At 39.5% G+C, this 20,217-nt stretch overlaps 1 protein-coding gene and 1 long non-coding RNA gene across 5 annotated transcripts in view; one reads left to right on the top strand and one right to left on the bottom strand.

Moving 5' to 3' along the window:
* The window catches only part of unm_sa1614 (un-named sa1614), a 115,738-nt gene that overhangs the window by 62,281 nt on the left and 33,240 nt on the right, over positions 1–20,217 (bottom strand). For 3 of the 4 annotated variants that reach the window (XM_069884401.1, XM_069884403.1, XM_069884404.1), the window contains 3 exons: positions 18,441–18,490; positions 15,628–15,757; positions 972–1,057 (listed from right to left, as the gene is read on the bottom strand). In XM_069884401.1, the coding sequence (XP_069740502.1) occupies positions 972–1,057; positions 15,628–15,757; positions 18,441–18,490 (266 nt within the window). Of the gene's footprint in view, positions 1–971; positions 1,058–1,153; positions 1,178–15,627; positions 15,758–18,440; positions 18,491–20,217 lie in introns of those variants that run through there. The other variant, XM_069884405.1, reaches the window with a different exon arrangement.
* The window catches only part of LOC138735866 (uncharacterized), a 43,124-nt gene continuing 24,942 nt past the window's right edge, over positions 2,036–20,217 (top strand). The window contains exon 1 of the long non-coding RNA XR_011339987.1: positions 2,036–2,270. This is a non-coding gene — a long non-coding RNA (uncharacterized lncRNA). The remainder of the gene's footprint in view (positions 2,271–20,217) is intronic.

Here is a 20,217-nt window from a genome sequence, read left to right as displayed (position 1 = left end):
GAAATCATTTAAATTTAAAACACCTAATTTACATTTGGAAAAATTTGAACAAGTACTTCCAATTTACAAAATATTTCAGATTTTACAAAAACATTCTGGTCATTTTTATCCTGTTCAAATAAAGGAAGCACTCTGTGCTCGTGTACCTTAATGTAACACCACTAATGATGGACCAATGTTACCTCCAGGATTTGCCTAGCAGGTAATTTTGCTTTGCCACATTGCTTTACCAGGGCCACTATATCTGGCACAAGAGTTGCTTATTTACTTTCCAATAAGGTAGTATGCAAGCTTTCGTGCTGGTATACAATTTATTTTGAATGATTAAACATTACAACAACTCAGCTGCAAGCTATCATATCAATGAAATGTACCATTAGTAATGTTATCAGCCCTGTAAATCATTTTACGTCATTTTACGTGGAAAGAGAATGTAATAATTTGTTTTTTGGATTTGTATGAGTCTTTGGAAAATCAAAGATAAAATATTCAAATCTTACTGAATTTCCCAAGATACCTCACCTATTTCCCATTGAAAAATTCTGTATTACTTGTTTTGTTGGAAGTGGCATTCATTTAAATTCATGAAAACAGACAGAGTACAGGTTATTTCAGGTACTCTTTGCCAGCATACAATTTCTGTTTGCAAAGTTTGCTACACTCTGGCCCAACATTTTTTGTGCCTAAATCCTCAGCACAGACAAAAAACCCATGAGCATTTTTACCAAACAAAATACATTGCACCAATTCACTTTTCATGAACTCATTGGCAACTAGTGCTGAAATAGAACCTAAGGTTTGTGGTCCATGCCTTCCAAAAATTTGAATACGTCTCACATAGGACTCATATACCTATCTCTCTGCTCAATATAATTTCAGCACTGGCCAAAACTCAAAATTTGATCTGTATCCTGTAAAAACATACCTATGAATAGGATAAAAATCAAGAAATAAAAGCAGATGATTCTTACATGAACTGTGCATGGCAATAGTTGGTGAAGTTCTGCAGTAAGTCCACTCCTTTTTTTGTTTTTATCTCATTCACTTTTATCAGATACTAAAGATAAACAAAAACAATGCATAAATTATAACTTTCTTTACTCACTTAAAAAAATCCATGACTTTTTTGTTGGCTTTGAAACAAAGTTCTTACAAGCCACATATTTCAAAGAAATGTAACAAACATTGCAACATCCTTTCCACAAATTCAAGTGAATAGCACCTCTTGATTTTAAGAAAAGTTTCTGCCCAACACACTCAGAGCAATTAAGGAGTACAGATCATATTACAGCACATTTATATTGTATTTGTGTATTGTAGTGGCCAGACAATCTGATTGTTATGTCAACAAAAATGGCCTACGAGCAGCAAAGTGGTGAGAAAATTTAATAAAAGTCAAAAATAATTTGATATAAATATTCATAAAAATAAAGATGACTTGTGTAGACAAGATGCCAAATTACAATTGCACAGGATCTCCATCAACTGTGAAAAAATGGATGAAGGAATTTAACTTGGTCAGGTGTAAGGTGATGTATTTTGGGAAGTGGCATCAAGATAGTACTTCCACAATAAATGGGAATGTTATAGAACAGAGAGAGACCTTTGGGCACAAGTACACAATTCTCTGAAAGTAGTGTCACAGGTAAACAGGGTGATGAACAAGGTGTTTGACATCATGTTACAAATGCAGAGGACATTGATGCGACTATACTTGGGAGTACTGCGTGCAATTCTAATTCCACTGCTTAGAATGAATGCCGGTAGCTGGATTCACAATGATGTTAAAAGGAGAGACTGGACAAGCTTGAGCTTTTTTTAAACCTGAGGCACACTTTATAGAATTATACAAAATTGAAGTCCATAGAGAAGTTAAATCGTTATGTTGCTTTCCCTAAAATAGGGAAGTATAAAATTAGAGGGTGTAGTCTGCGTGCTGTGCAGCGATTGAAAGGAAAACCACACGGAAGCTGTGAGTGAGCTGAACCAACCAACAGACTTCACTGGAACTCTCTAAGACCTTATCAGCCCTCTCTCCCCCCCCACCCCTCCCCCCCCCCCCCCCCACCGGCACCATTGTGACATCAGTTCAGTGCGAGCCTAGCCATTGTGACGTCAGCCCAGTGTGAGCCTGCATCTCCATGACCCAGTTAACCACAAGACATCAATTTAAAGTGCGAGGGGCAAGATTTAAAAGGGACTTAAGAGGCAACTTGTTGACACATAGGGTTATGGCTAACCAGAATGAGCTGCTGAAGAAAGTGGCAGAGGTAGGTACAATTACAACATTTGAAAAATATTTAAACAGGTACATGAACAGGAAATGTTTATAGGAATCTGGGACAAACACAGCCGAACAAGACCAACTCAGGGAAGTAACTTGGACGGCGTGGACATATTGCGCCATTGACCTGTTGCTGTCCAATATTAACTCTATGATCATCACGGAACCATTTTTAGGCTGGAAAGCAAATTTGACAGTAAAAATTGGTATTTATCTTCCAAGGAAATGATAGACATTAGTCATCAGCAGAAGGCTGTGTTAATCAAGAAAATAAAAGTTATCAAAGCTCGAAGAGAAAAGTCTAGCCTTGGTGCAATGATTGTGAAAACAGAAATGATCTTCCAAGAACCTGACAAGATTGTGAAAGAAAGCAATTAGGATGATCCTGCAAAATGTTTGTTATTACATGAAGATTCATAAATATGCTCTGCTTCATTCATTTCTTCTGTTAGATAAAACTGTCAAAAGGCTCAAAAAGCATCTGCATTACTTGCACTCAACGCACACACATTTAAGTTGCCATATTGCAAAAAGCAGAACATTCGAGCAAGAAACTATAAATATGGATAACAGTGGCAAGCCTTAAAGACAAGGTGATATAACCGGACAATGCATCAAAGTTTTCTGGAAAAGCAGCTGTTGCCACTTGCCTCCTGAGGTGGATTATTTTCCCTCTTGAAATATTATTGAACAAGAAATTGTTTAAAATACAAGTGCTGGAATTTGAGAAAAGAAGAATGATTAGAAGCATAGTGAATTATGGTCAGGAAGCATAAAATTGGAAATAGAGTAGGCAAAAAAAATACAAAAATATGGAAAATATTAAATGTAAGCAATACCAACGAACAATTTACTGCCTGTAAGAATAAGAATCCACAATTCTAATTGATTTCGTTCTGGGTTTTTACAAATTTGAGTGACATCACAGGAGTTGCTTGTCAAAGATTACTAAGTCATTGCATACAAATCCTAATTTCCTGCAATGTCAAATTCGTTTTATCATGCCAACCAGCAAATTCCTGAAACTCATATGAAGACTGTAAGATCAGCTTTTGTGAAATAACAGTGAACAACACAAATCAGGTGGCACGATTCGTGTAGGGTGGTATGGTTAGCAAAGCGGATAGCACAACGCTGTTACAGTGCTAACAATCTGCTTGCTAGTTCAAATCTGACATCTGTAAGGAATTTGTACCTTCTCTCTGTGTCTGCATGAGTTTCCTCCAGGTGCTCTTGTTTTCTCCCACTATTCAAAATGTACCTGAGGTGCAGGTCAATTGGGTGACACAGTAACAGTCCCTTTTGGTCCACAAGTCTGTGCCACCCAACTTACATCCATTAACCTGGTTCGTTTACCATGGTGGGAAGAAACCGGAGCCCCTGGAGAAAACCCACACAAACACGGGGGAATTTACAAATTCCTTACAGACAGCACAGGATTTGAACCCTGGTCTGGTCCCGATCACTGGCACTGTAAAGGTGTTGCACTAGCCTATAAACTAGTTTGGTAATTCTTGACAATGTTCATTTATTTTTAAAATATTTTTATTGTGTTTAATAAATAAGCATAAATAGAGAATTGACAATTACATAATAATTCAGTGGTATATAAGCGCACACGAAAAAAAGCCAATGGGAAAAAAGTATATAAAACTACATCAATAATTGCTTGTAATACCACAAAAACATTTAATTAAACTGAACTAAGCAACCATACTAAACCTGTTTGTTGAAATAACATGTATAAGTTAAAGGAAAAAAAAGAAAAAACCTAAAAACTAAATCTAATCCATCCCCTCCCTCTAATCAAGGTTACCTTATAAATTAATTTTAAAAATCTATAATATAGAACCACTGGTGACCTCCAGAGAACATGCAAATGAACCACTGGAACATTTAATAATTGTTAATACTTCCAACTATAAAAAAAATTCTACGAATGCGCCCCACAATTTCATAAACTGAAACTTTCTATCTTTATTATATCTAATTTTCTCTAAACTTAAATAGGATAGTATGTTATATGACCACTGTGTATAAGTAGGTGATAAATCATCTTTCTATTTCAATGAAATTGCTCATCTGGCTATCAAAGTGGTAAAAGCTAAAACTTTTTCCTGAGATGCCGATATAAATTTATCAGAATGACGAGAGAAAACAAAGCAATTAATGGGCAAGGTTCCAAATTAATCTTAAGAATTGTTGATAAAGTTTGGAAAATGTCTTTTCAGAATCTCTCTAAATTTGGGCACACCCAAAACATATGGATCAAAGCAGCTTCAAAAATGGGGGGCGTGACAAGATGGCATAGAGGGCAGACGTGCGGTCCTATTCTTCCCCAGCCAGTTTTTTTTAAAAACACCCGTTTTTAAACTTTAATCTAAGTATATAAACATTTATTTTTGCTTCTAAGTACATTAGTTGTCTATAATGGCAGCTAATATTAAAAAACCTAAGACTCAATTACAAAAAAAAAACTACTTTTTAAAAGTGCTGAAGAACTGAGGCCTACCTGTCCAGTTGGAACCACGGAGTTGTCGTCGGGAACTTCCAAGCCACAGAGAACTCCAGCTAGGCTAAGTATTACATTGGCGCCGGTCTTGTCTCCGCAAGATGGCGCCGGCTTCTTGATTAAACCGACCAACGTCGACCCGCACATTCGCGATGTTGTACACGCAGGCGAACCGATTGAATAAAGCGCCCTTGGGACCACGCTGCCGTTGGGGGAGTCAGGAATGTGCAGGAAGGCGTTTGAGACCGCCCCTGCACGGCCCCTGGCCCTGCCGGGCATACGCGGTGCTTCCAGGGTCCGCGATTTACTGGAGCGTATGTGGTCTGTGGAGGGGCCTGAGCGGCGGCACCCCGATGTGGTTGGGGTGCCATCGTCGGGTGTCCAGACCCACAGCCGCATGGGAAAAGCTTTGACAATGCTGGATCAAGAAGAAGACTTACCTTTCATGGACAGTTCACAGGAACAATTGGAGGAGGAGCTTGTAGAAAGTGGGTCTCAAGATGTGGCACTGGAATCTAGATTGAACTCTATTTTTACTGTGCTGGAAAAGATTGCTTATCATATGGATACTAAGTCTCATCAAATGACTCAAATGCAATCTACAATGATAAATGTTTCTGAAGATATTTCTACACTTGAGAGATGTTACTTCAGCCTTACTTCAGTAGATGTAGTACAAGAAAATTTTAAAAAGCATGAGACACCTTTCTCTGAATGTAAAGAGCAGGTTGTACGTAATAAAGATAAAATAGAGAAAGTGGAAGATTCGTTCGTGGATTGGGGAATTCAGAAGAGAGATTTATTGAAAAAAAATTGATTCATTGGAAAATCAAAGTCGGAGAAATATTGTAAAAATTGTGGGTCTTCCGGAAGATATTGAAGGTGCGGATTCAATAAATTTTTTAAAGAATTGGATCCCTGAGATGTTAGGTAAAGAGTTCTTTCTGGTTGGTTTGGTACTGGAAAGGGGACATAGAACGTTGAGGAGGAAACTGTTATCGGGTCAACCATCACGAGCAGTGTTAATTTAGTGCTTGAATTATCAGGATAGAGAAATGATTTTACGGTTGGCGGGACAGAAGGGAAAACAAAGTCAAGCTCCAATGATGAGTCAGAATAATAGAGCTTTTCTATGCTGATTTGAGTCAAGAAATTATTAGACGTCGACATGAGTTTAATTCGGCCAAGGATGTGCTGTGGCGGAAAGGATATAAATTTGCCTTTTGATACCCTGCTGTGTTGAAGGTTTTTTATGGCAATTATCAGTCTCAATTTTTTGAGAATGATCATGATGCAATGGTTTTTGCTAACTTGTTACTGGATTTACATGGTCAGGGAAGAATTTCACTGTCGTCACCTAAAAGTAGGGCAAATGGACATGGAAATGGACAGAATGGGAAAGATGGGAAGAAGGAGGCTTTGACACACAGTCCTAGTGATGTTGAAGATTCGAATCTCTGGGACTGGAGTCCCAGGGCTGAATATATTAATGATGTAGAATTTCATTATTATATATATTGTATCTCTGGCTGGGGGGAGGTGGATGGCACTAATATCTTTGATAGTCATCTGCCATTGGTGGGGTGTTCCACATCCTTTGGGTGTTTTTTTATCTTCTCTTTTTGGGGGGGGGGGGGGGAATTAATTGTATTCCTTTTCATATTAACTTTTTTATAACATTAGGGGAGGGAGAGTAGATTTTGTTTATTAACAGGAGAGCAATTTTTTTATATTACGTGTTTAGATTAATAGTTTACTAAAATGTCTAGTTTGAAATTTGCAACTTTTAATGTTCAGGGATTAAATAATCCAATTAAGCGAAAGCGAGTTTTAGCTTACATTAAGAAAATGAAAATTGATATTGCTTTTTTACAAGAAACACATTTGACTGAAAAAGAACATATGAAATTGAAAAGAGATTGGGTTAGACATGTGTTTTTTTTCTTCATTTAACTCTAAGGCAAAAGGTGTAGCGATTTTAGTTCATAAGAATTTATCTTTTGAGTTACAGACTGTAGAGGGGAATGCTGGGACGGTTTTAAAAGTGGATTGTAAAATTTTTATGAACTTTGGACTTTACTTGATATTTATGCACCTAATGTGGAAGATGAATGTTTTATTTCAGATGCTTTTTTGTTATTAAGTCAAGCTAATGAAAATATTCTAGTTAGGGGAGATTTTAATTGCATTTTGGATCCATTAATGGATAAATCCCCAAAATGTTTTAGAAAATCAAAGATGGCAATATAAATGGGGGCTTTAATTAAAGACTTAAATTTGGTAGATATTTGGAGAAGGATTAATCCTATAAAGAAAAATTTTTCTTTTTATAGGATTCCTTTTCTAGAATAGATTTTTTTTAATATCGGCACATTTAGAGGGAAAGATATTGCAGGCAGATTATAAAAGTAGAGTAATATCTGATCGTTCTTTATTATTTTTTTCTTATGAAAGTTCAGAGGTGTTACGTCCATCTTATAGATGGAGGTTTAATACAATGTTGTTGAAAAAACCTGAGTTTGTTGCTTTTGTTAAGAAACAGATTTTTTTCTTTTTAAAATTTTTTATTTTTCACACTATAAATCACATTGATCAAGATACATACATTTTTATTTTCAAATATATACAGTGTCGTTTTCTCCCCCCCTCTTCCCATCCCACCCTCCCTACCTCCCCTCCCATTCATTTAAAGTTCAGAATATAAGATACATTAAACCCGTCAAACAATGTCATACAATAAAAATAAACAAGAAATTCCACTGAGTCAATTCTTTTCATTTCCTTCTCCTTCTGTCATTTTAGGTGGTAGATGCCCCAGTAGGTTTTCTCTATTGTGTTTCATGTATGGCTCCCATATTTGTTCAAATATTGTAATATTATTTCTTAAATTATATGTTATTTTTTCTAATGGAATATATTTATTCATTTCTATATACCATTGTTGTATTCTCAAGTTATCTTCTAATTTCCAGGCTGACATAATACATTTTTTTGCTACAGCTAGGGCTATCCTAACAAATCTTTTGTGTGCACCATCCAAATCAAGTCCAAATTCTTTGTTTTTTATGTTACTTAGGAGGAAGATCTCTGGGTTTTTTGGTATATTGCTTTTTGTGATTTTATTTAATATCTGGTTTAGATCTTCCCAAAATTTTTTCACTTTTTCACATGTCCAGATTGCATGAATTGTTGTTCCCATTTCCTTTTTATAGCGAAAACATCTGTCAGATACTGTTGGGTCCCATTTATTTAACTTTTGAGGTGTAATGTATAGCCTGTGTATCCAATTATATTGTATCATATGTAACCTCGTGTTTATTGTATTTCTCATAGTTCCAGAGCATAACTTCTCCCATGTTTCCTTCTTTATCTTTATATTTAAATCTTGTTCCCATTTTTGTTTAGTTTTACCATTTGTTTCCTCATTCTCCTTTTCTTGCAGTTTAATATACATATTTGTTATAAATTTTTAAATTATCATTGTGTCTGTAATCACATATTCAAAATTACTTCCCTCTGGTAACCTCAAACTGCTTCCCAATTTGTCCTTCAAGTAGGATTTCAGTTGGTAGTATGCCAACACTGTATCGTGAATTATATTATATTTATCCTTCATTTGTTCAAAGGATAATAATTTATTTCCTAAAGGAAAGGTTATCTATTGTAAAAGGGGTTAGCTGATTTTGCGTCAGTATTAGTTTTGGTAATTGGTAATTTGTTTTATTCCTTTCTACATGAATCTTCTTCCAAATATTGAGCAGATAATGTAATACTGTACCAATTTTTCATCCCATTTATATAATATATGTTCAGGTATATATAATATATAATTTATATAATATATGTTCTCTACGTAAAGACTTACCCCTGATGTCTCCCTAAACTTGCTTATCTTCACTTTGTACATGTCCTCTGGTGTTTTCTTTTCCTGCCCTGGGAAATAGGTGCTGACTGTTCTCTCTATCTACGCCCATCATAATCCTGTAGTCCTCTATCAAGTCTCCTCTCATCCTTGTATGCTCCAAAGAGACATGTCCCAGTTCTACTAACATTGCCTCATAACGCTTGTTTTCCAATACAGGCAACATCCTGGTAATCTCCTCTGCACCCTCTCTATAGCTTCCACATCCTTTCTATAATGAAATGACTAGACTGATCACAATACTGATCTTACCAGAGTTTATAGAGTTGCAACATGACCTTTCTACTCTTGAACTCAATCCCCCTATTAATGAAGCCCAGCATCCCATAGGCCTTCTTAACTATCTGATCAACCTGTGCAGCAACCTTGAAAGATGTATGGATTTAAACCCCAAGATCCCTCTGATCATCCACACTCTTTAGTAACTGATTAACCTTGTACTCAACCTTATGGTTTGTCCTTCCAAAATGCATCACCTCATACTTTTTCAAAAATTTATTTATTTAATTATTGAATCTTGATACATACATTTAAGAAGAAACAAATAATGGACATGATCAAAATAACATGATATATATAACATTCTACTCCCCCTAATACCCACCCTCCTCTCATAATAACCCTCCCTCCCACCCTATCCCCCAATACCCAACTAACCTAATCCCCAAAAAGGAAAGAAAAAGCATGAATTAGAGTAACAACACCACAGTGCGGCACTCTCACCAAAATGTTCCCACATCTGACTAGGTCCATTATCCAGAACTAGATCCAGTATGGTCTCTCCTCTCGTCGGCCAGTCCATATACTGCATCAGGAATCTTTCTTGTACGCACCTGACAAACTCAGCCCCATCCATCCCTCTTGCAATCATGAGGTGCCAATCAATATTAGGGAAGTTGAAGTCACCCATAATTACCCTGTATTTCCTGCACCATTCCAAAATCTGCCTGCTTATCTGGCCCTCAGTGTCCTGAGAACTATTTGGTCTATAGACTACTCACAGCACAGTGAAAGCTCCATTCCCATTTCTGACTTCAACCCACACCGACTCAGTGGACACTCCCTCTTTGCAGCGTCCTCCCTTTCTATAGCCATGATACTATCCCTGACCAGTAATGCTACTCTCCCCACCCCTTTTATACCTCCCATCCTATTCTTTTTAAAACACTTAAACCCTGGTACCTGCATCAGCCAATCCTGCCCTTCCTCCATCCAAATTTCTGCCACAGACAACATTCTAATTCCATTCACTGATCCATGCTCTGAATTCACCCCCGTTATTCCTAATATTCCTAGTGTTGAAATAGACTCATTTGAATTCCTTTAACTAGCTACTTTTATTTTTTGTCCCCTGCCTGTCCTTCCTCACCAACTCAGAACACATAGCATCATACTTTTGTCCATCTACCCTAATCTCTGCACACACTTTATGATTCTCCCCCACTGTCAAACTAGTTTAAACTGTCCCTATTCATTGTGAAATAAAATCAAGAAACCCCTTTTAATTTGAAAAATTGGCTCTGGAATTTATATCACGTAATAAAGTAAAATCTGTTATCTGGAATTCAAGCAACTGGAAGCCTCAAGCAATCACTCAAAAAAAACTGCAGAAAATAAACGTGGTAAAAAAATAGTGAAGCATAAAATTGGTGTGCCTCGCCATTATTTTGTCAAACCCGCAATACGCAGTGTCAGGCAACTGGAAAATTCACTTGTCTGGCATAGTGATATACAGTGTAATATATAATACTCTTTGCAGATGATGCCGCTTTAGTTGCCCATTCAGAGCCAGCTCTTCAGCGCTTGACGTCCTGCTTTGCGGAAACTGCCAAAATGTTTGGCCTGGAAGTCAGCCTGAAGAAAACTGAGGTCCTCCATCAGCCAGCTCCCCACCATGACTACCAGCCCCCCCACATCTCCATCGGGCACACAAAACTCAAAACGGTCAACCAGTTTACCTATCTCGGCTGCACCATTTCATCAGATGCAAGGATCGACAATGAGATAGACAACAGACTCGCCAAGGCAAATAGCGCCTTTGGAAGACTACACAAAAGAGTCTGGAAAAACAACCAACTGAAAAACCTCACAAAGATAAGCGTATACAGAGCCGTTGTCATACCCACACTCCTGTTCGGCTCCGAATCATGGGTCCTCTACCGGCACCACCTACGGCTCCTAGAACGCTTCCACCAGCGTTGTCTCCGCTCCATCCTCAACATCCATTGGAGCGCTCACACCCCTAACGTCGAGGTACTCGAGATGGCAGAGGTCGACAGCATCGAGTCCACGCTGCTGAAGATCCAGCTGCGCTGGATGGGTCACGTCTCCAGAATGGAGGACCATCGCCTTCCCAAGATCGTATTATATGGCGAGCTCTCCACTGGCCACCGTGACAGAGGTGCACCAAAGAAAAGGTACAAGGACTGCCTAAAGAAATCTCTTGGTGCCTGCCACATTGACCACCGCCAGTGGGCTGATAACGCCTCAAACCGTGCATCTTGGCGCCTCACAGTTTGGCGGGCAGCAGCCTCCTTTGAAGAAGACCGCAGAGCCCACCTCACTGACAAAAAGGCAAAGGAGGAAAAACCCAACACCCAACCCCAACCAACCAATTTTCCCTTGCAACCGCTGCAATCGTGTCTGCCTGTCCCGCATCGGACTGGTCAGCCACAAACGAGCCTGCAGCTGACGTGGACTTTTTACCCCCTCCATAAATCTTCGTCCGCGAAGCCAAGCCAAAGAAAAGAAAGAAATATAGTAAAAACCCTTGTTATCCAGCATCTACTCATCTGCATACCAAGGGTTTTACTGCATTTCATAGTGGACACAAATAATATTATGGTTGATGAAAAGTAACCCAGAAAGTGATTATTAACAATTTTAAGAAAAAAGATGACACACTTCAAAGATAATTTAGTAAGAAAATCCACAAAGTGACATTGAACTGGATGGAATACAAGAACTCCTAGAAATTAAAGCTTGAGTACAAAGGCAGAATGATGACAACATCAGCAACCTGTTGTCGCTGATTTCTCACTTGAGCACTTTGTCAGCTCAGCATAGCATAAGCAGATGGGCTTTCTATTTTAATGTCTCTTTTCCCCCGAAGTGTAGGTAGTAACTAGAGGCATTTTATTTCAGCCATTCACATTTCCCAAATTAGCATCATCTTGTTTATTCTAATTCCTCTTAAGCAATAAAATAAGGGGCTTCAACTTATTGCCAAATTATAGGAAAAACCAAGCAGTTGTGGAATTATTCAATAAGAATCACTATTGAATAAGATTATACTTTTCATACGAAATTTATGCGCAAAACATTTTTGTTATTAGCTTAATTATGCAATTATAGAACTGCACACTGGAGCAGCAGAAAATGACCTCAATGATTTCAAATTGAGAACAGGGGAAAAAAGATTCTTGCTTGTTAATGTCTCTGGCCAACAAGTACTGATGCAGCTCATCTCTCATAAAAGAGGACACCTGGTCGCTATGGATATAGCAGGGGTACCAGAACAGGGTGAAGAAATTGCGCAGGGCCTTGATGACTGTGGCAGTGGTCATGTCCAGGCAGGGATGGCAAACAGGAAACGTGAGTACTCATCAATGATGTTGAGGAATTACTCGGTGGGGTCAGAGGAGGGGCGTGGCCCCTTGAAATCAATGCTCAGGCATTCAAAGGGAAGGGTAACCTTTATCAAATGCACTCTGTCAGGTTGATAGAAGAGTGGTTTGCACTCTGCACAGACCTGGCAATTTCTGGTCATGGTCCTGATCTCCTCAATGGAGTAAGGTAGGTTGCAGGCTTTGATGAAGTGGAAGAAATTGGTGACCCTGGGGTGGCAGAGATCATTCTGGAGGGTTTGCAACTGGTCTATTTGTATGCTGGCACATGATCGAGGGATAGGGTGTCTGGAGGATCATTGATTTTCCTAGACCGGTATAAGATAACAATTGTAGGTAGAAAGTTTGATTCTCCACCTCAGTATCTTGCCATTTTCTACTTTACCTCGCTGCTGAACGAGTAGGCAACTGAACGTTGGTCAGTTAATTCATTTTTAATGATTTAAATCATTTTAAATGGCAAGGTAAATCATTTGCCAGTGCCGTACTGCCTCGATAATGGCCTGGCCTCCTTCCCAAGAATTTCGGGGTCATGGAAGGTGCAGGAGAAAAAGGCTACAGGTCTGCCTGCCTGGTTAAGGATGGTGGCCAAGGTAAAGGCAGACGCATTGCTCTTTACCTGGAACAGGGTGAATCCATCCACTCCATTCATTGCAGCCTTGGCAATGTCTGCTTTGATGCAGCTGAAGGCCATACGGGGGCGAGCCTTGTCAGCATAATTGGGGACCCAATGAGCATAGTAGGAGAAGCAGCTCAGGCACCTTTTCAGAGCCTTGAGGCTGTGGGGAAGGAGGAGTTACAAAGGCACAGCCAAGGATAATGAGGCGAGTTGTGTGAAACACACACTTATCTTTATTGTATGTACGGTTAAGGAGTTTGGCGGACTGAAGAGATTTTTGGAGATTGGCATCATGATCCTGCACATCATGGATGCAAATGGTGATGTTGTCCAGATGCAGTAATGTGGCTTGCAGCTCATACTAGTCTTCCATGCAGTCCATGTCCTGCTGTAAGAACCGAGACCCCCTTGGTATGCCAAAAGGAACCCCCAGGATATGGTAGAGCAGGCTATCTGCTTCAAAGGCAGAATATTGGCAGTTCTCCAGGCTGATAGGGAGATGGTGGTATGCCGACTTTAAATCAATGGTGGAAATACCCAATATTGAGCTATTTGATTTACCATGTCGAATATGCGGGGAAGAGGGTAAATGTCTAACTGTGTATAACTATTAATGGTCTGACTGTTAGTCAATGATCATTCTTTACTACCACCACATGGACTCTCCAGGGGCTGGTGCTGGCTTCAGTGATCCCCTCACTCAGTAGCTGTTGTACCTCCAACCTAATAAAGGCCTTGTTCTCAGCACGGTATTGCCTACTTATGGTGGCCATGGCTTTACATTTGGAGGTGAGGTTATTGAACAGCAGAGGGGCAATCTTGAGGGTTGAAAGGCCGCAGGTCATGCGTGGTGGGCAACCTGTGGGTTGCTGGCTGGAAATGATGGGAGGAGAGGCTAGGGGGTTTCCGCGAGTGAAGTGCAGTGGGTGGGTTAACAATTGCTGGCTACAGACAGTGGTTGAGGGATGGGGGAATGGGACACATCATACTCCATCGTTACACCCTTAAGGTGGCATTGAAAGTCCAGCCCCAGTAGCAAGCCAGCGCAAAGCTGCGGCATCACGGAGTTTAAAGTCTTTGTGCCCTGTACAGTCAAAGTTACTTCTCAGTAGATGCGAACATCTGCCATTTGGGTTTTCGAAACCAAAGTGACTCTGGTTTATTGGCCTTACTGCGAGAGAGTAACGCTGCCACTGTCGAACAGGCAGCTAGTCATGTGACCATCTACCCCAATGTCCATCATTGATCCGGTGAATTGATGAGGGCTCCCTTGATCTAGCATGATGGAAGCCAGTGTTGAGTCGCTGGTGGGTTCTGTAGGTATAGTGGAGCGTTCAGTTCCAAGACGGCGGCCCGCATGCGATGTTGCTGGGTTGGGAAGATGGCGGTGTTCAAGATGGCAGTCCCCATAGCCCGCATGTGACGCTTCTGGGTTTAGAGAGCGACTCGGATTTACACACCTTTGTGTAATGTCCTTTCTTCACACAGCTAGCACAAACCACGCCTTTTGCCGGGTAGGTTTTCCTCGGGTGTTTGTGCAGGCCGCAAAAGTAGCACTTCAGGTGCTCGCAGAATACTACAGCTGTGGTTGGGTCACTGGCGAGTCATGGAGGTATTCCACAGGCTTGTGGCCCTCCCACTTCCCAAGATGGTGGTGCCTACAGTAACCACGTGGCGGCAACATTGTCAGCTGAGTATGCATCCATGTTTTGGAAGGCTACCTTTAGTGTGTCCGCTAGCTTGAATGCCTTTTGTAGGTTGAGCTCACCTGGCTCCAACAGTCTCTATTGGATGCAGCTGGATCTTATGCATCCAACATAGGCATCGCTGATCAAGTCTTCCGTATTCACCATGACTGTCATGGCCTTGCAGTCGCAGGACCATCCAAGAGCTCGCAGAGTCCAAAGGTACTCAGTGATCAATTCTCACAGTCACTGTTTTTGGGTAGCCAGGAGTTGCCTAGCATAGACCTCGTTAACCTTCCTCCGGTACTGCCTTTTTAGTACGTCTATTGCTACTGGGTACAACTTGGCATCCCTGATTATTGAGTATACCAGGGGCCCGACCAGGAATACAGTACATGTAGCATATCGTCCTCTGATCTAAAGTTAGTATAGGTCTGCAGGAACACTTCGAAGCAACGCAGCCAATGTCTGAAGCTGTTGGATGCATCAGCCAATTGTGGGTCAAAGTCCAGCTTTTCTGGCTTCAGAATTCGCACAATTAGCAAAAAGACTTGTGAATAAAATTGATGCACCATCAATAACTTCAAAGAGTAGAAATTGTAAAGAAACTGATAGGCTTTTATTCACAACAGACTGTCCTGGGCTGAGGAGGGGGCTGTGGCATAGTCACCTTTATTTGGGGGTCAGTGAGAGAAGCCTCAGGCACAGTCAGCAATGGGTGTGCCTAACTCATCCAAACATATATACAGTGGTTTACCACACTTGTCCAATACTATGGCAGACCAAGGTGTCCAATGATCACTAGTGGGAAAATTTGTTAGATGGTTTGATTTTTTTTCCCAAAGCTTTACAGTGACAATTACAAATGCACTAAAAAGGTAATTATTGAAATCATAAATCAACAACCTTTTCTAAAATTTGTGAACATAATATCTAAACAAAATTATGGAAAGCAGCTGCATCTGAAGTTCTCACTAACCTCACACATCTGTAGCTGAAACATCCTCCGTTCTTTTTCCATTTCTTCGGCTATTTCACCTCCAGTCACTTCAATCCGTACCATTCCATACTGCTTTGCAAGTTCTCTTTTCTCTTTTTCAATTTTAGTACTGTAAAAAAAAAAAAGGCATTAAAATGCCAAATGCCTTCTTTTTAAAATTTCACTTACAAGTGGTGGCATTCCACAGGCATTAAATTCTTAACCATCTTGGGAGTCAAGGCACAGGCACAAAACTTCATTCCATCAAGGACATCTAAATGGGGCGGTGTCTTAAAAAAGCAGCCTCTATCCTCAAATATCCCCACCATCCCAGGCCATGCCCCCTTCACTCTGCTACCATCGGGAAAAAGGTAAAGGAGCCTAAAGAGGAGTACTCAACGGCACAAGGACAGCTTCTTCCCCGCTGCCATCAGATTCCTGAATAATCAATGAACCGAAGACATTGCCTTACTATTCGTGCACTACTTTTTTTAATAATAATGTTGTAAGATGGTTATAATATGAATGTTTGGACTACGACGCTCCCGCAAAACACCGAATTTCATGACTTATTCATGATAATAAAAAATTCTGATTCTGAGATCATGGGTTTAAAGGGTGCTGACAGAGTAGTCTCAGTGAATAATGTCAGTGGATTTTGCAGATGGCACACATTATATAGTTATGTGACAATATAAAGAATCAATGTATAGGGTGTTGGGGGGGGGGGGGTCCCGACCATTTAGTCTGCTTTCTTTTAACATCAAGGTTTCGTTGCGTGCAGAGGTAGGCTGCCTCATTTGTTCAAGAGTTGTGAATGAAATTAAATATTACACAATCAACAATGAACATCCTGAATTTTATGTTGAATAGAAAGTCAATGATGAAGCAGCCAAGTATGATTGGGCCAAGGACAATGCCCTCTTCAGTGATAATCTGGAGTTGAGATGATTTACAACCATTCATGTACGGTATGACTCCAACCACTGAAGAGCTTTTGTGTGGATTCATATCAACTTCATTATGATGCCACAGATGGTCAAATCCTGTCTTGATGTTTACGGCAGGTACTCTCATAGTTTTTGAAATTAAGCTTTTTTCTCCACATTTGAAACAAGGCAGTTATAAGGAATCAGATTAGTTCTTCTGAGTTCCAAAATGGGCAAGGGTGAGGAGGTAGTTGATGAGGAAGTCCTACTTGCTGGTTTTGTAAGTGAAACCCACCATCTTACTGATCATTGAGACTAAACCCATCAGATGTAAATGAAGACCTTTCTGAAACTATGCCTTGAGTACTGCATTCAGTTTTATGCTTAGGAATTCAGACTCATGGCCCCTATTTTTAAGGACTATAATTTGAAAAGAGAAATGACCACAAGGCGTAATGCAATTACGTTATTTGGCGGGTAGAATCTTGCCATAATAGAAATTCAACCAGGCACTCTTGTCATGAGTCAAACTTGTGCAGATAAGCATATTTTTGTGTGTTGGTTGAAGACATGGCATTGTTACAAATGCAGTAATATTACTAAGAGAAATTAGGTCAAGTTGAACTAAACTTTGGTGGTGCTGGGCACCCACGGTTCAAACATGACTTCATTATATTGCTTGTTCTGCAGGTTTGTGATTTTAACAGGAACTTTCTAAGCAGAGCTCAGAAGCCCGAAACTGAAAGCTATGTGTGCACGGTTTTTTTTTTTTTAAAGTTATTTACTTTACATGTCTCCTTTGGATTCCCACAAAATCAACCCAAAAATTTCCATCCATTGTTTCTATTACAAATTTGCTGAACCTTGCCTGAACTCCAACCTACCCCCACCCATTTCACTTGACAATTCTGGCCTGACACTCTCTTATCCCCAGTAGCAACATATGTATGCTCTTTATGGCTAATGGTCCCAGCTCCACCAGCTCAACTACTACTTCTCCTCACTTCACCAATCCTTAGCCCTTGGTCCGCAACCTTTTCTGATTCTTGACCCTATTCCACAATTCCTGATATCCAAAGCAAGTCTTCCCCGTGACCATCCCCAACTTCATAAATTGATCTGGAATGTTTCCAACTATCTTTGTATATGGCACCATGGCATACAATCAGAGACCTTTGCACACAATATGGTTTATTCAATAATGCAAGATGGTTAAGGCTTCATGAACTACTAAACTGCCTAAGGCAGCTCTTCAAACTCAATTTTTGGCCTGCCAAGAACTTTTTGTAACATACCTGAACAATTAGCTTTCAATTTCGTGTTATGTGTTTCTAATTCCAATATTATAACCAATATCTGGTTCAGTACTTTTGCACAAACCAACTTAAAATGAATTGCTAATAACATCTTTGGTCAGATTTATGTATATAGATTAATTATACTTTCATATCAGAAGGTCGAGACACAATAATGAACTCATCATACAAGGGGAAGACTTCCTTAAAAATCTTTAAATAATACGTATTGTTGATTTGCCTTTTTCGCCATTTCCAGAAAAAACTTCAAAATTGAATTTAAGATGAGAAATTATTTTAAATCTTTTAAAGAAATAATCGCAATTGCATTGCCTCAAATTGTGGTGGAAGTAGATTTAATAGCAACCTCAAAATGATAACTGGACACCTAAATGGAAAAGCAAAAATGCATACAACTGTATGGAAGAAGATAGTGAGTATCTAATTGGATTGCTTCATTCAATGAGCAGAATTAATAAAGCTTTCTTCTACACTGTGTGATTCTGTTATCTTTGGTAGCACTAACACAGAGCAAAACTAAAATACATTGTTACACTTTTAGGGAATCAAAACAAATTTTTAAACTCACAATTTGCCTTCATAATCTTTCCAAGCTTTGTCAAAGGGTTTCTTTATATCCTGCAACAACAAAATATGAAAATTAAAAAGATTCAGTAAATTGGACTGTGTTGTGCAGATAATTATGCAAGTGGAATATTAGCTGAAGTTCTCGGTTAATACATTTCCTGCTGCAAGTTCCCAAAACTAGCCTGAGCATAAACTAGTCCAGATCTTCGCTATTGAAAAGTCACTTTTTTTTTTTAAAAACTGCAACGTATTTATTTTCTATTGTTCTGCTCTGGTGTATTGTGGAAATTTAATGAACAGGTACTCCCCGACTTACGACCGTAATTGGAACCAAAGGATCAGTTACATCTCAAAATGGATGCAAGTCGGAATTTTGGCCGTGCGTGTGGAGTACCAAAGTCTTAAAGCAAACTTTTTAATCAAATCTATTATTCCATCGCAGATTTGACGATAACAACTTTAAGCTTCCTGAATTTCTTGATCAACCTTGGCGAATCTTTCCACATTCTAGTTTATGCTTACCTTGTTAGTCGGTGTCCCGGGGTCTGCAGGCTGAACGCATGTGTAAGTCTTCAGATGGCGTGTGCATGAGTCTTCAGTTGGCACGTGTGTGGTGGGTTCATATACTGAAGTTAGTCTGGTGCATGCACAAGAGATAAGTACCCTAGCAATATTAAATTCACGGCCTTAACTCTCGCGCATGCGCCAACCAAACTCCAATACGCGAACCCACAGCACATGCACCATCCGAAGACTCGCACACAAGAATCAAGACACGGGACACCAACTCATAATTTTTTGACTCGTACATGGCCTGTATCCATTATAGTTTGTCAAATACAACATAATCCCTGTAAATTTTAAATTTTAATTTTTTTAAAAATAATTTTTGGTCATATTTGCGGATGGACGCAAGTTGCATAGATCGTAAGTCAGGGAGTACCTGTGCAGTATAACATTTCAATCAGTGCATCTTACAATTAAAAAGAATGAATCTTGGTGCCTATGTACATTGTACTTATACACATGACAATAATATCTCATACTCTTTACAGCTAAGAAATCACATTATAATGCATAAGGTACAATGCATAAGGTACAATGCATACTCTTTTTAGGCTGACACCTTTTATGACCCAAACATATCTGCAACTGCAGATGATGACAATCTGAAATAGAAGCAGAATACACAGATCAGACAGCATCTGTGGAAAAAGAAAGTTAACAAAAGGCTCATGCCAGAAATGTTTGCCTTCTATGGATGTTGCAGGACCAGCTGAGTTTCTCCAGCACTTTTGTGTTTTAACTTGCTCTATTTTTAATCTATCTTCATGAAACATTAAGAATAATTGTTTCTGTTTCATATTAAAACAATTTTTTTTTTGCACACTTTCCTCAGTTCTCATCCAACTTCCACTGGACAGGGTTGTCACTGTACCTATCCCTCGAGGTCAAGGATGATAGTCTTCACTCCTAGCTGCTCTTAGGTGGCTTGTGAGTCCAATCTTGGAAAATGGCCCACTGAGGAAAGAAACCTGTGCATGTATTGTCTAACGTGTACTTAATCTTGCACTCCAAGAAGCACACAATACTTCACAAATCAATCAACTTGTTCCAATGGCATGAAAACCATGACGATTGGAATCGATGGATTTGTTACAGTCTTCATCCGCCTTCACAGCCGTTGAGTTCGAAGTAACTTCGTCCGCCTGTTCCACTGTTGTGGTCTTGGTTGATTGTTCTTTGTCAGGGACCTCACCCTCGACCTTACCACCATA

Source organism: Narcine bancroftii, chromosome 6 (assembly GCF_036971445.1).
Source record: "Narcine bancroftii isolate sNarBan1 chromosome 6, sNarBan1.hap1, whole genome shotgun sequence".
Lineage (NCBI taxonomy): Eukaryota > Metazoa > Chordata > Chondrichthyes > Torpediniformes > Narcinidae > Narcine > Narcine bancroftii.
This window is presented reverse-complemented; position numbering and strand designations above follow the sequence as displayed.